The sequence below is a fragment of the Brassica oleracea genome, chromosome C3 (genome assembly GCF_000695525.1).
Source record: "Brassica oleracea var. oleracea cultivar TO1000 chromosome C3, BOL, whole genome shotgun sequence".
Taxonomy (NCBI): domain Eukaryota; kingdom Viridiplantae; phylum Streptophyta; class Magnoliopsida; order Brassicales; family Brassicaceae; genus Brassica; species Brassica oleracea.
In genome coordinates, this window is record NC_027750.1 from 61,302,427 (window position 1) to 61,316,897 (window position 14,471).

Here is a 14,471-nt window from a genome sequence, read left to right on the forward strand (position 1 = left end):
ATGTAATAAAAACCGTAATGCAAGTGAAGCTATACTCCTTGGCTCCGGCTCCCCCTGATGCAGTCTTTTTTCGCTTATATATATGCTCTTGAATCATCACAGTTTTTCCTCTCAGATGTTTCTGATATGATCCTGACCAGTATCAAAGTCCAAGGTATGAAAGCATGGCATGAACCAACTAAGCCATTTATCATGGTTTAGTTTAATGGGCATTTTCAAGGCCTAGTTGGATTGATCTATGAAGTTTTGGACCGAGAAAAGCTACTAGATTTAGGGCAGCACGTTGGGGCCTTTTAAACGAGGTTTGGGCTTTTGTTTAAGCCAGAGAATGGCCCAAGAAATTAGACATCAATGCCAGCCCAATTTTATGAAGATACAAGTCCAATAAAAACCCAAAACAAGAAGTTTCTTTGTTTGCCAAGAAGATGGACGAAAATCAGATATTGGAATGCATGAGAAGCTTATCTCTCTTGCAGCAAAGAAACATTTAAAGCCTTTTATATTTTCTAAGTATTTCTACACTTTCCAATGTTGTTCATGCAAGAGTTCTTGTTTTCCCTAGTTTTATTTCTACATTTCCCCAGTGGCGGATCTAGAAAATAATTTGAGTGGAGGCAAAAAATAATTAATTAATTAATTAATATATTTTTAATAATATATATATATATATGTGTATATTTTTAATATTTGATAATGTTATATAAATTTTATATATTTCAAAAGAAGAAAAGAAACTAATAAAATGATACAAAAAAATATATTAAAGGAAGAGAAATGATGTATCAAGCTACTAAAACTATTTGGTAAAAAAATTACTAAATACAAAATTGATTTTGAATTGAAAAGAACCAAAGGACCAATGAATTAAAAAAAAACTATAAGAATGCAACGTAAGAAAAAGTAATAATAATATGATAGCTGGCCTAAAGAATCAAAAAATAAATTAAAAACAGTAAAATCGATGAACAAAAAAAAACCTAAAAGAAAGCAAGGTAAGGAAAAAGAGAATATAATAAGTAACCAAAAAGAAAGATTAGAAAAAATAATAAAATCGGGTAAAACGTTTTGATGGGAATTTGATCAGTGGTTTAGTGGGTGCATAATGAGGGATGAGACCAATTTTGCTGCTGAAGTTTCACTACTGTTTGTGCAAATAAAAATATCTCACTACTGTTTGTGCAAATAAAAATATTTGTAATTTTTTTCTGGTGGCAACTGCCCCCACCTTGTTCAACGTAGGTCCGCCCTTGCATTTCCCTATGCTGCTCATGCATAAATTGTTGTTTTCTATTTAAACTTTTGTATGTTTTATTTCAATTTATTCAACCTTTTTAATAAAAATCTTCTTCTTTAAACTTGTTGAATCATTTCTGATTGTTGGTACGTGATTTCTTTCAATCTAACTTGGTTTAATCTAGTGTGTCATATCTAGAGGCGACCATTATAGGGTAGTATCAAGAGACTTTCCGCATCTCTTGTATCACCTTTTCGATCCACATCCCTTGATCGTTTGTTGCTTTCTAGCTCATTCGGTGCAAGGCTTATCCATTACCAATTTCATAGTGTCAATCTTTGGGAGGATCTCATCAGTTTCCCATTTCACTGACTAGATGCAGAGATAACAAAAAAAAAAAAATTCCTTAGGATAATTTTTTTTTTTTTTAAGTTTTTGTCACAAAATAGTCCTCAACTAAGAAAATGACCAAAATAAGTTTTATTAAAAAATAAATATTAAAATTTTTAAAATAAAAAATAGCTATTTTGGTCATTTTCTTTTTTTATGGCTATTTTTATGACAAAAACTTAAAAAGAGCTATTTGAGAAAATTGCCAAAAAAAAATACTCGGAAATGCAGTGGGATATTCAATGTCTTATTTGATGATGATTCGCTGAAATGTCCTTGCAGCTCTCTTGGCTTCGTATGGACGCTTACTTTGTGCATAGGTGAAAAATAGGTGTGATCTACCACAATGCGCCTGTATCAAGAATAAGAGTGTCTATGAGCTAAGTAGCAGACTTACCGGTCTCCATCTGCTGCTTTTAGAATCTCTTAAGCCCTTTCCATTGACTGATCATCAAGCCATTCAGTGCTCCATCTATCATTTCCTTGAATTGCAGTAAGAGGGTAGAATTATTAATCAGACAAAACAAACAATGAAAACAGAAGACTTCACCTATCTTTTAATGGGTGTATTTGAGCGTTGCATGTGTGAACCACACAAGCATAACACAGCATTAGGTGGCCAGTGTTTTTGGAAGAGAACTTGCTCTTGTAGTTGTCCTCTTTCTATTTCCATGTTATTATTGGTAAGAGAAAACAGCATTATTATAGGTTTTATATACTATTTTCTGTTTAGAGGATTTAAATACATAAACAGTTTGTATATTTTAAAGTAAGGAATTCGGTTATAACGTGATGATGGCTTTTCCGTTTTTATTCTTGATCAAGAGGATCCCGAGTTTCTCAAAATGCAGTTTCATCGAAAGAAGTCACTACAAGAAAACAGCGGTATTCTGACGGACATTCCGACGGAAAATGAAATCCTCGGAATTTCCTCGGAATATACCGACGGAATTCCGAGGAAACATCAATCCGTCGGAATATTCCGAGGAAATTCCGAGGAAAAATGTGTTCCTCGGAAAAAACCGATGAATTCCGAGGAAATATTATAGGGATTTTACAAAATTCCGAGGAAATTCCGACGAACTAGTGATCGATTGATGCGTTTTTGGACATATATCCATCGATCGATCACATTGTTACGCTTTGGTCCATATTAGTGATCGATCGATGCGTGTTTGGACATAAATCCATCGATCGATCTGTTTATAAAAAAACATTCGAGATTTTGAAACCCCAAACACTAGTTCCTCGGAATTTCCTCGGAATATTCCGAGGAAATTCCGAGGAACTAGTGTTTGGGGTTTCAAAATCTCGAATGTTTTTTTATAAACAGATCGATCGATGGATATATGTCCAAAAACGCATCAATCGATCACTAGTTCGTCGGAATTTCCTCGGAATATTCCGAGGAAATTCCGAGGAACTAGTGTTTGGGGTTTCAAAATCTCGAATGTTTTTTTATAAACAGATCGATCGATGGATATATGTCCAAAAACGCATCAATCGATCACTAGTTCGTCGGAATTTCCTCGGAATATTCCGAGGAAATTCCGAGGAACTAGTGTTTGGGGTTTCAAAATCTCGAATGTTTTTTTATAAACAGATCGATCGATGGATATATGTCCAAAAACGCATCAATCGATCACTAGTTCGTCGGAATTTCCTCGGAATATTCCGAGGAAATTCCGAGGAACTAGTGTTTGGGGTTTCAAAATCTCGAATGTTTTTTTATAAACAGATCGATCGATGGATATATGTCCAAAAACGCATCAATCGATCACTAGTTCGTCGGAATTTCCTCGGAATATTCCGAGGAAATTCCGAGGAACTAGTGTTTGGGGTTTCAAAATCTCGAATGTTTTTTTATAAACAGATCGATCGATGGATATATGTCCAAAAACGCATCAATCGATCACTAGTTCGTCGGAATTTCCTCGGAATATTCCGAGGAAATTCCGAGGAACTAGTGTTTGGGGTTTCAAAATCTCGAATGTTTTTTTATAAACAGATCGATCGATGGATATATGTCCAAAAACGCATCAATCGATCACTAGTTCGTCGGAATTTCCTCGGAATATTCCGAGGAAATTCCGAGGAACTAGTGTTTGGGGTTTCAAAATCTCGAATGTTTTTTTATAAACAGATCGATCGATGGATATATGTCCAAAAACGCATCAATCGATCACTAGTTCGTCGGAATTTCCTCGGAATATTCCGAGGAAGTTTATCCCTCGGAATATTCCGAGGAAGTTTATCCCTCGGAATATTCCGAGGAAGTTTATCCCTCGGAATATTCCGAGGAATATTCCGAGGAAGTTTATCCCTCGGAATATTCCGACGATATCTTCCTCGGAATATTCCGAAGAATTTCCGACGAACTTGTTGTCCTCGGAATTTCTTCGGAAATTCATTTCCTCGGAATTCCGTCGGAAATTTCCGAGGGATTTTCGAGGAAAGATGAATTTCCGAGGAGTTATTTCCGAGGACTTTTTCCGTCGGTATGTCGTCGGAATAGCGTTATTCCGAGGACATACCGACGATTTTTTCTCTCAGTATGCCGCTGTTTTCTTGTAGTGTATCGTATTGATGTAAAACAAAAGAATTTTACAGTCATCTATCAAGAAGGGATATTGTGTGCAGGACCGGTCCTGGGCAAAGCCTAATGAAATATTTGTCTTAGGTCCCCAAATTTTTTGAAAAATTTTATACGTAAATAAGTCTCCAAATTTTTTTAAAAACAGATTTACACCTCCAAATTTTTTAAATCTTTACTAAATGGTTTAGGGCCCCCAAATTCTAGAGATTGTGTGCATAATTATTCGTAAGCACGAGTATCGTCTATGGGGATAGCATGTTTCTGATCTTCGGGACATTTCGTAAACAGTAGAATTTCGAAATGTACCAGAGACATTGATGAATCTGCATAATATAATTATATTGACTAAAAGATATAACTATATAGCTTATGCATTTATGTTACATGCCTAGAATTTATATTTTTAAATATTTGTCATTGCGAAAAGTGTTGGATCTGCCTTATCTTTAAGAATTAAGACTATTGGACTTTTTGGTGATGGTGGCGCATAATATAATTATATTGACTAAAAGATATAACTATATAGCTTATGCATTTATGTTACATGCCTAGAATTTATATTTTTAAATATTTGTCATTGCGAAAAGTGTTGGATCTGCCTTATCTTTAAGACTATTGGACTTTTTGGTGATGGTGGCAGTTTGTAACTTTGTATATTGGAACAGTAAAATAAAAAAATAAGCATTTTCAGTTTTAAAGTACTAGAAAGGTTATCTTCCACAAAAATATGTAACATGTGATATTATAATTTTATTCCAAATATGATTCCATTCTATCACTTTAGTTTTGCCTTCCATATTACTTTCTTATAATTCAAGTTGTCTGTGAAAAAAAATACTCTTATTGGTTGATTTCGGTCCTTAACCTAAATGCACGTGAAAGTCTTCACGACTCGAACACAGCACCACTATGCCATTACTGTCGGGTTTATTTTATCCAACTATATTTTTCAAACGGAACCAAAATGTCCGGAAATATTATAAACTTATATAGAAATCTTAAACTTGCAATTTTCAAAATGTTTTATGGCAAAATTATATTATATACATATGGTTTATAAGATATACATTATGAAAAAATACATGAGAAATAAAATAATTAAAATAACAAATATTAAAGTGAAGTTAGTTTACACAATTATCAAATTCTAAATATTTTTTTCTCTTTTCAACTTCAATTTCAACTAGATTTTGATCCACGTTTCTAAAGCGCTGGATATTTTTTTGTTTATGAAAAATATATTAATTACACAGAAGAAATTATACATGTTATATATACTTTTATCTTTCAATATACATTTTATATTTCTGGCAACAAATAAATAGAAAATTAATATTTATATAATTATATTTTAATTGTTTTGATTTATATTGTAATGTTATTTTATCTTTCAACCAGAAATTAATGTGCTCATTATTTTTAACTAGATTATTTAAATTCGATGAAATCATTATTTTCATATCTATTTTGAACATGTGGTTTTCATAGATGAATTTAGTGACTCGTACATAAGCTGGTTTAGATATAAAGAAAAATTAGATTTTGACCCGCGCTTTGGTTTATTTTTGAAATTAAATAAAATTTTCTTACATAATTTCTATATAAGATAATGTATAGGTTTGGGTACATTTACCCGGATGCACTGAATCGTACCAAACTGGAAAAAAAAATTAAAATTAAGCTGAATTTTATAAATAACCAAGCATATCATATATCTTTGGAACCGAAAAATAGAAACTGAACTGAGAACCAAATGAGTACTTAAATTTTTGAAATACAAATTATATACCTACAAATATTAATTATTTTTAATTTTTAAATAACCAAATATCCTAAAAATATTGTTTATAAACCAAATTATGTAAAAAAAATAATGACTCGAATATTTTTTATTCAAATAATTAATAGTTAATTATTTATCCTATATTTTTTCCAAACAACTTAAACTACCCGATTTAAAGCGCAGGATATTTTACATTTGTGAAAATTCAATAAAATGTATCATATGCATTGTTAGAATTTGTAAAGTAAATAAATATGTTCTATTTAAACCAATGTTTTCAACAACGCTATTTATTTAACTGCTATATATGTTGCCAAACAAAAGCTTAAAGTACTTCTACTTTAATAAAATAGATTGTTAATTAAAATTCTGTTAAGATCTTAAAAATTGTTATCAACCCTGATATGGTTAACCTGGTAAAAAGAATTAGAAAACACCTACAGTAATTTAAAAATATTGAATTGAACTTTTGATTGTTTTTTTAATCAAATAATAAATAAATAACATTCTGAAAGTAAATTTATTAAATGCCAAAAAATTTATTAAATGCCAAAATGACTTTTATATAATATATGATTTAATTTATTGTAATTCCGGAGAAATGTCTATTATTAATGAAGTTGAGGTTATCAAATTTTGTATTATTACCATTTAGCATATACTAATTTCAATTTGTGTATTTTAGGTGTTGAGTGATATCTTTTTACAGAATATTCTTTTTGTATAACAATTAAATATCAATTTTTAAAAAAATATTAAATTAAAAATATTTGGAAAGTTTCAACATTAATTAGTTCGGAAATCAGTTTAGATATGTTTTTAATTGACAAAAAATAATAAATGTTAAAAGATAGTATTAAGTAGTTTTTCAGTGGCATTATAATGTAATTAATTATTTAGATTTGTCCACAAAGTTGTCTATAGAAAATTTGTTTTACATACAATTGTAGTTACCGAAAAGTTGTCACAAATACTATCAACAAAGAATTTTAAAATTCTTCTTCAGTTCAATGTGACTCTCGAATGTGTTGATTAATTAAAAAAAAATGAAATAAGCACCAAAGAATGCAAAAATGTTAACATATTTTACATTTATGATCGTATAAACTAGACATGTCAATTAGGGCCGAAGCCCGTAGCCCGAGCCCGCCCAGCCCTAAAAATTACCGGGTTTGGGCTTCGCTTTATAAGCCCAAAAAAAATTGGGCATTACGGGCTAAGCCCATTTGGGCTTTGGGTATTTTGGGCTTAAGCCCGTTTGGGCTAGGACCGGCCCGAAAACCCGAAATTTATATTTTAGCGTAAATATTATCATTTTTTCTTGTAATCGAAACTATTATTAGTATTGATATATTATTTTAATATTTTTATCCAAACTCTAATAAAACAAATATAAAAGTTGTTAATGCACTTTATTGTTTCATCATTACAAGTGTTACATTTTAAATTTTACAAAAGTACCTTCTTCTTTCATGTTTTTATTTTCAAAATACAAAGTATGAAACGTTTGACCATGTTTATCATAAATTTTGTTCTCTTATATTTTTTGTTTTAATTGATAATTGATTATTTAAATCTTATTAAATTTGGCCGGGCTCAAATATTTACGGGCTTAGCGGGTTTGGGCCGGGCCGGGCCGGGCCAGCCCGAATTGACACCCCTAGTATAAACTTTAAATATTATCGTTATAGGGATCTGATTGGTAATAGCTGTAACTTTAAAAAATTTGCTATAGAAAAACTTTGTAGATAATTGGTTGGACTATAACCGTAGGAACTTTACTGTAGATTTTAGTCTTTAAGATTTTTTTATTTAGCTGTAAAAAATGTAGCTTTAAAATTGATTGCTACAACAATACATTTTCTATTGCCAAAAAGATGGAGCTTTAGAAAATAAGGGTTTTAAAGCCTTTTTTTTTTTTTTGCTGTAATATAAAACAAGATAAAGCATGATTGGTGATTTAAAAGTTGTAAATAAAAATTAAAGCTAAGTAGGGGTTATTGGTTGTTGTATTTTAATGGATTTGAAAATCTGAACTAAATCTAGTGTTATTGGTTCTATGATTTTCAAATCTGTATTAAAATCATGTGTTATTGGTTTAATGATTCATAAATTCTATATCAAATCAAGTATTATTCAATCGTACGGATTTACTAATATATTTGATTTTATAATGGATTTGAATGGATTTGTTTGGATTTTTTAGTTAAAAATACAAAGACTCAAATCCGAGGAAAAACTTCCGGATTTGCATATATGGATTTCTAAATCAATCAAAATATATAAACCAATAACACCTCCTAAAGTCAGTTCTTACAGCCCAACTAATCACTCATGTATGTTGTGACTTTAGATTTTATTGCTGTAATGGAAAGTCCCAAAATATTGATGTAGATATTTAACTCTACAAAACACTTGTACAAGTACAAATGTAGATTTCATTAGCTGTGATTTTTAAAAGTTTATTAAAAGTTTATTAAAGGTTGATTATTATGAATTTAATACTGTACAAATAAGTGGAAGGTATAGACATCACCTAGGAAACTACCAATCAAACACATAATCTCTCCTTGAAAAACCGTAAAGCCTTAAACCTCCACTAGTCCACATCTTCAATAGACATCCATTTCTCAGCTCAAATAGAAGTTTTAGAAACCAGTGGAAGAAGCAGAAGCCATGAACTCATCTCTTTTAACCCCTTCTTCATCTTCATCTTCTTCTTCTTCTCCTCATCTCCAGTCTCCAGCCACTTTTGACCATGATGACTTCCTCCACCACATCTTCTCCTCCGCTCCTTGGCCTCTCTCCATCCTCGACGACGGTCCTTCACCCGCCTCTGACGCCAGAAACCAGATCACGACGGTTCCTCTCCCTCACCATAATCCAAACGACGTTGACGGCTCCATTCAAGCTCTCTACAATGGCTTCTCCGCCGGATCTCTCCCTTTCCACCTCCCTCAGGCATGATCCCATTTCATCTGTTTTTTAATACCAAACAGAAAACAATAACCAAATGTTGTCATACAACTATCAACACTTAGGGATCGGTAGGAGGACTGATGAAACAAACTCAAAGACAAACGCAACCGCATGCGACAGCGACGGCGAAAACTACCACCGGTGGCACCGCGGGGCCACCTCAGACTAAACCCAAAGTCCGAGCTAGAAGAGGTCAAGCCACTGATCCACACAGTATAGCAGAACGTGTTCGATCTTTCTCTTCTAGTTTTTTTTTTCCTCCTGATTATTCGTGTTCGGTTACCAAGATAACAGTAGGTAGCAAACTGATCATATATGTTTGGGCTTGATTATTGAAATATTTTGAAATTATGGAACAGTTATGGAGAGAGAGAATTGCGGAAAGAATGAAATCTCTTCAAGAACTTGTCCCTAATGGCAACAAGGTAAATACGCACACGATTTAAATCGTTATTAGTCTTGATTTAGATCTTCTGTGATGCCTCCATGTACATTTTATTTAATACTCTCCTAAATTAAATTATGTTTTATCATATGAATCACACACTGATGTGTTTTAGTCTTGGAGTTCATAAGTTGGACCACAAATGTACTATGAGTTACATTGAGGTTTGGACTTTTATACAATCAAATGATTAAACACTGATTAGCTATCTTACTACTAGATTAAATAATACTTCATTTGTTTCATAATAAGTGTCATTCTAACATTTTTTTCTTGTTACACAAAAAATGTCACTTTACAATTTCAATGCAAATTTAATTTCAGCTGAAAATTAATTACAAACTGCATTAATTTTATAAATAATTTTTTTAAATATATTTCAACAATTTTCTTAATCTGTGTAAAAAATGTCATAGTGACAATTATTCAGAAATGGCAATTATTCAGAAATGGGGTGAGTAAATAGTAATGAGCATATGTAGGATCTTTAACAAAGTTTTTTCAATTGTTAAAAACAATAATTAACAGACAGACAAAGCATCAATGCTCGATGAGATTATCGATTATGTCAAGTTCTTACAGTTCCTTGTGATCCCTCTTGCATTTTTGTAGTTATATCTTTTGGGTAGTTAATCATAACTTGTAGACATCTTTTACAATCCATAGTTAAGTTATAGGAAGGTGAACTTTTACATCCATAGTTAAGTTAGAGCATGATTAACCTTACAACTCCATTAGGGTCTCTTAATGACTTTTTTTTAATAATAAATGTTAGTTAAGAACTTACTTAAGAGACACCAACATTTTTGTGTTTCAATGCTAGTCTCTTAATTAACGGTTCTTAAAACAAAGATAGTAAATGAAGATTACAAAACATATATAAAGATAACATAAGGAAACGAAACTTCAAAAAATTGAGACAGAGCATGACTTTAGTTTCACACAAAGATAGTAAATAAAGATGTGCTAAATGCCCTCGAAACTATGCTTAATGATCAAAGTGAGAAACATAGCCTATGAGAGGAAACAAACGATGAGTTACGTCTCAGAACTCATTGAGAAACCACACAGTTAATACACATAGGACTCTCTCAATTGTAAACGAAGCAGGAGTTTAACTAAAGGGATCATCTTTGTTCATGTTCTGATTCAACACCAATGTCATCCTTGTTTTTTTTCCAGGGCTTGTTATAAGTAACCTCTATAAGTAATGTAAGAGACTAACCTTCTTCTTCATGACAGGCTCAAGCATCTTGATAACGCACATCTCGTTGATGTTCTCGTAATCATCTTGCTCCCTAAAGAAAACAAAACACACAAAAAATAAGGACTCGGTCTCGGTTTCATAGCTTTGGAGAAAAACAATATTAAAACACCAGCAGACATCACACCAATGCATAATCTCCTCTATTAGTTCATACTCACAAACCAACACAAAACTAAAGCCGAAGCTATGAAACTTGTTTTCAGAAAATTCAAACTTAAAATTCATTAACTTTTGAAATACAATGACTCCATGCCATAAGCAGAGCAAGATACAGAAACTTAAAATACAACAAGGGAGGGAGGGAGGGAAGCTGAAACATACCCCTCTTTAACCTTGTCAGTAAAGTTGAACATCCTAACCATATCCACAGAGGAAGGAAGGAGAATCTTCCTTTTATGTATTGCAAACATAACCAGCGCCTCCTAGACGTTCAGCCACTGCACCAGTGACAAGACCACCAACCATATCCACCATAAGCACATCCGAGTATGCAGTGACAGTAGCCATTGTTAACAAAAGGGAGCACGCTTGATCATGGCTGGATATTTCTTCAAATAGGCTTCGCAGATACTGGAAAAAACATAAACAACAAAAAAGAATAAGAGAAACTAAAGAAGTAGAAAACAAAAGGGGACATAAAAATATACAAACCTTCCAGCAAAAGGGCGTCTTAGAAACACCTTTGGCGCATACTTCTTCTGCTTTAAGGAGATATTTTTACTACCAAAACCAAAAACAAGATTAAACGCTAATGGATTCAAATAGAAGCAGAGGGAGATGTAAACTGTAAAGACATTACCCGAAGACAAGATTAAACGCTAATGTTTTGCTGTTTGCAATCATATCTTCAGTAATCTCATCCCCTTTTGCACCCTCTCTACACATTAACAATCAGTGCTTCAATAATCTCACATTAGCAATTAACAGATTGTTCTATATATAAACACACAGAGAAGTTAAGTCTTGTTCAAACATCCGCATAGCTTCAATCCCTTCAGCAGTGAGGTTTTGAGATTCATTATTGTCAATAAGTTCTCGAACGTTTCTGTAACATCGTATATAAAATTAACTCTGCTACTTTCTGGAATTACCATAACATCAATTCAATCAAATCTATAACCAAACACAAAAACGATTCTTTAATGTGATTTTGAGAAAAAAGACAAAACTTTTTTTGATGGGAAGAATGAGACAGAGGAAAGAACCATCTTCTCCGGTTTTGACTTGGAACAGAGATCCCAAACTGACCTCTGATCAATGGCTTTACCGAGTAATTCCTATTCCCGATTCCAGTCAGCTGCATAGCCTTCACCGGGAGAGACACATAGACGAGAGATGGAGAAGACACAAAGAAGAGAGATGGAGAAACAAAAGACTTCTCCGGCTTTTTTTTTTTAGCGACACAATTATAACACGTGTCCTCACCTCTAAGGCACGGTTCTTCTACCTCCTAATTAGGAGAAATTCTGTAGGATAACCATTTTTAAGTTTTTGTTACAAAAATAATCTTTAATAAAGAAAATGACCAAAACAAATTTTATTAAAGGATAAAAATGTATTTTTACCCTAGGATTAACTAATATAGATTTATGGTTTAGAATTAAAGGGCGGAGTTTTGGGATAAGGTTTCAAATTTAAAAAAAAAAATATATATTAAAAATTTTAAAATAAAAAAAAAACTATTTTGGTATTTTTTTTCTTGAGAGTTATTTTTGTGACAAAAACTTAAAAATGAATATTTGAGATAATTGTCCTAGATTAAATATAATTAAGGTGTCATCCATCATATATATTCTTTTCGGATGAAGTTATCATTTAAGTCGTATCCTCTAATTCGCACGTTCTAATCATTTTCTTACATGATGTTGATGAAGATGATGACGAACTCACTATAACCATTAGTCCAAAAACATTAGAATGAGAAATAGCCATTTATGTAACAGCTAATAGAAATAGATTTTTAAATTTATAATACAAATAGAAGTTTTCTAAAGAGTAAAACACAAAACGACAAACCAAAATTAGCAATTTCTACTGAAAAAAAGCAAAGGCACGCGTGCTGATTTTTCACTTATTATCTCTCTTCAACAAAGCCTAAAGAAGTAAAGAACCTTAGAGCAGCCCAAATAATAAGAATAAAATAGTGGGTGGATTCCATCATTTTCTTAAGTAAAGGGGGTTTCTGCTGCCTAAATAAGCAGCGATCTTGGGGAGTTTTTTTAACTGTTTACGGATCCCACTGACACGTAGCGATCTGCGATTGACGAGTTTTTAATTATTATTATTTTTTTAATCAGAGAAAAGAAAAAAAATAAAAAAAATAAAAAAATAAGCACTTAGATTTCGACGGCATAGCTCTAGGGTTTTGCTTTGGACAGAACTTAGGTTCACCCCCTAGGGTGAACCTTTAAAATCACCGCACCATTTATGACCAATCAAAGTGATATATAGATTATTAAATAAAAAATATTAAATTAAACAAAAAATAGCTACAAAAAATAAAAACGCTAATTTTAACGATGCTAACACTTTCAGCTAAACCCTAAACGCTAAATCTTAAATTCTAAACCCTATACCCTAAATTCTAAACCCAAATCCAAACCCCTAAACCCAATCCCTATACCCTAAACCCTAATCCTAGACCTTAAACCAAAATTATATACCCTGAACCCAAAAAACTAGACTATAAACCTAAACTCTATACCCTAAACCCTAATCCTAGACCTTAAACCAAAATTATATACCCTGAACCCAAAAAACTAGACTATAAACCTAAACTCTATACCCTAAACCCAAGCCCTAGACCCTAAACCCAAACCGTAAACCTTAAACCTAAATTATATATCCTAAACCCAAAACATTAACTATAAGTCCAAACGGTAAATCCTAAACCCAAACCGTAAATCCTAAACCCAAAACCTATACTCTAAACCCAAATCCTAGACCTAAAACCCAAATGGTAAATCCTAAACTCAAACTCCAAAGTTAGATGCTATAGGGTTTGGGTTAAGGTTTACGGTTTGGGTTTAGAGTCTAAGACTTGGGTTTAGGGTATATGGTTTATGTTTATAGTCTATTTTTTTGGGTTTAAGGTATATAATTTGGGTTTAGGGTTTAGGGTCTAGGATTAGAGTTTAAGGTTTACGATTTGGATTTAGGGTGTAGGACTTGGGTTTAGGGTATAGAGTTTAGGTTTATAGTCTAGTTTTTGGGTTTAGGGTATATAATTTGGGTTTAGGATCTAGGATTAGGGTTTAGGGTATATGGTTTAGGTTTAGGGGTTTGGATTTGGGTTTAAAATTTAGGATATAAGGTTTAGAATTTAAGATTTAGGGTTTATGGTTTAGCTGGAAAGGTTAGCGTCGTTAAAATTAGCGTTTTTATTTTTTGTAGCTATTTTTTCGAATCGCAGAGTGATCGTGCTGATAACGTGTTATAAATGGAACTGGAATTTTATTGTATCTCGGGAATTTAAATAAGGGCAAAATATTATACCCGTAGAAATAATAACACTGATATAGAGAGATAGTGTTTCTTATTAAGGAGAAGAGAAGAGTTTTTGGTGTGTTCATCTAAACGATCGAAATCTATCGTTTATATAGAGAAAAAATCTACTGTGTAAATAGTGCAGTGGGCCCCACATCTTTTTATATTTCAAACATTACGGCTCCTCCTTTTGACTTTCGTAACACTCCCCCTTGGGGGCCGGTGTCACTATCCGCTCTCGCTTAACGTCTTTGTTGCCTCGTTAAAAACCTTTCCAGGAAAACCCAATGG

At 32.4% G+C, this 14,471-nt stretch overlaps 2 protein-coding genes and 1 long non-coding RNA gene across 5 annotated transcripts in view; 1 reads left to right on the forward strand and 2 right to left on the reverse strand.

Moving 5' to 3' along the window:
• Nucleotides 1-8,464: 8,464 nt before the first annotated feature.
• Nucleotides 8,465-9,180, reverse strand: LOC106329306. Its single transcript, XR_001267779.1, has 2 exons — nt 9,091-9,180; nt 8,465-8,981 (listed from the first exon to the last, which is right to left on the reverse strand). It is a non-coding gene; the product is annotated as an uncharacterized LOC106329306 (long non-coding RNA).
• The window catches only part of LOC106329304 (transcription factor bHLH69-like), an 11,080-nt gene continuing 5,281 nt past the window's right edge, over nt 8,673-14,471 (forward strand). Inside the window, exons 1-3 of one of the 3 annotated variants that reach the window (XM_013767942.1) lie at nt 8,673-8,964; nt 9,045-9,174; nt 9,342-9,407. In XM_013767942.1, the coding sequence (XP_013623396.1) occupies nt 8,680-8,964; nt 9,045-9,174; nt 9,342-9,397 (471 nt within the window). In that variant the 5' untranslated portion in view covers nt 8,673-8,679 and the 3' untranslated portion in view covers nt 9,398-9,407. The other 2 variants (XM_013767941.1, XM_013767940.1) reach the window with 2 other exon arrangements.
• Nucleotides 10,292-12,083, reverse strand: LOC106329305. Its single transcript, XM_013767943.1, has 5 exons — nt 11,864-12,083; nt 11,494-11,571; nt 11,346-11,414; nt 11,016-11,264; nt 10,292-10,725 (listed from the first exon to the last, which is right to left on the reverse strand). The coding sequence occupies exons 1-4, from the start codon at nt 11,995-11,997 to the stop codon at nt 11,204-11,206; spliced, it is 342 nt and encodes a 113-aa protein (XP_013623397.1). The 5' UTR covers nt 11,998-12,083; the 3' UTR covers nt 10,292-10,725; nt 11,016-11,203.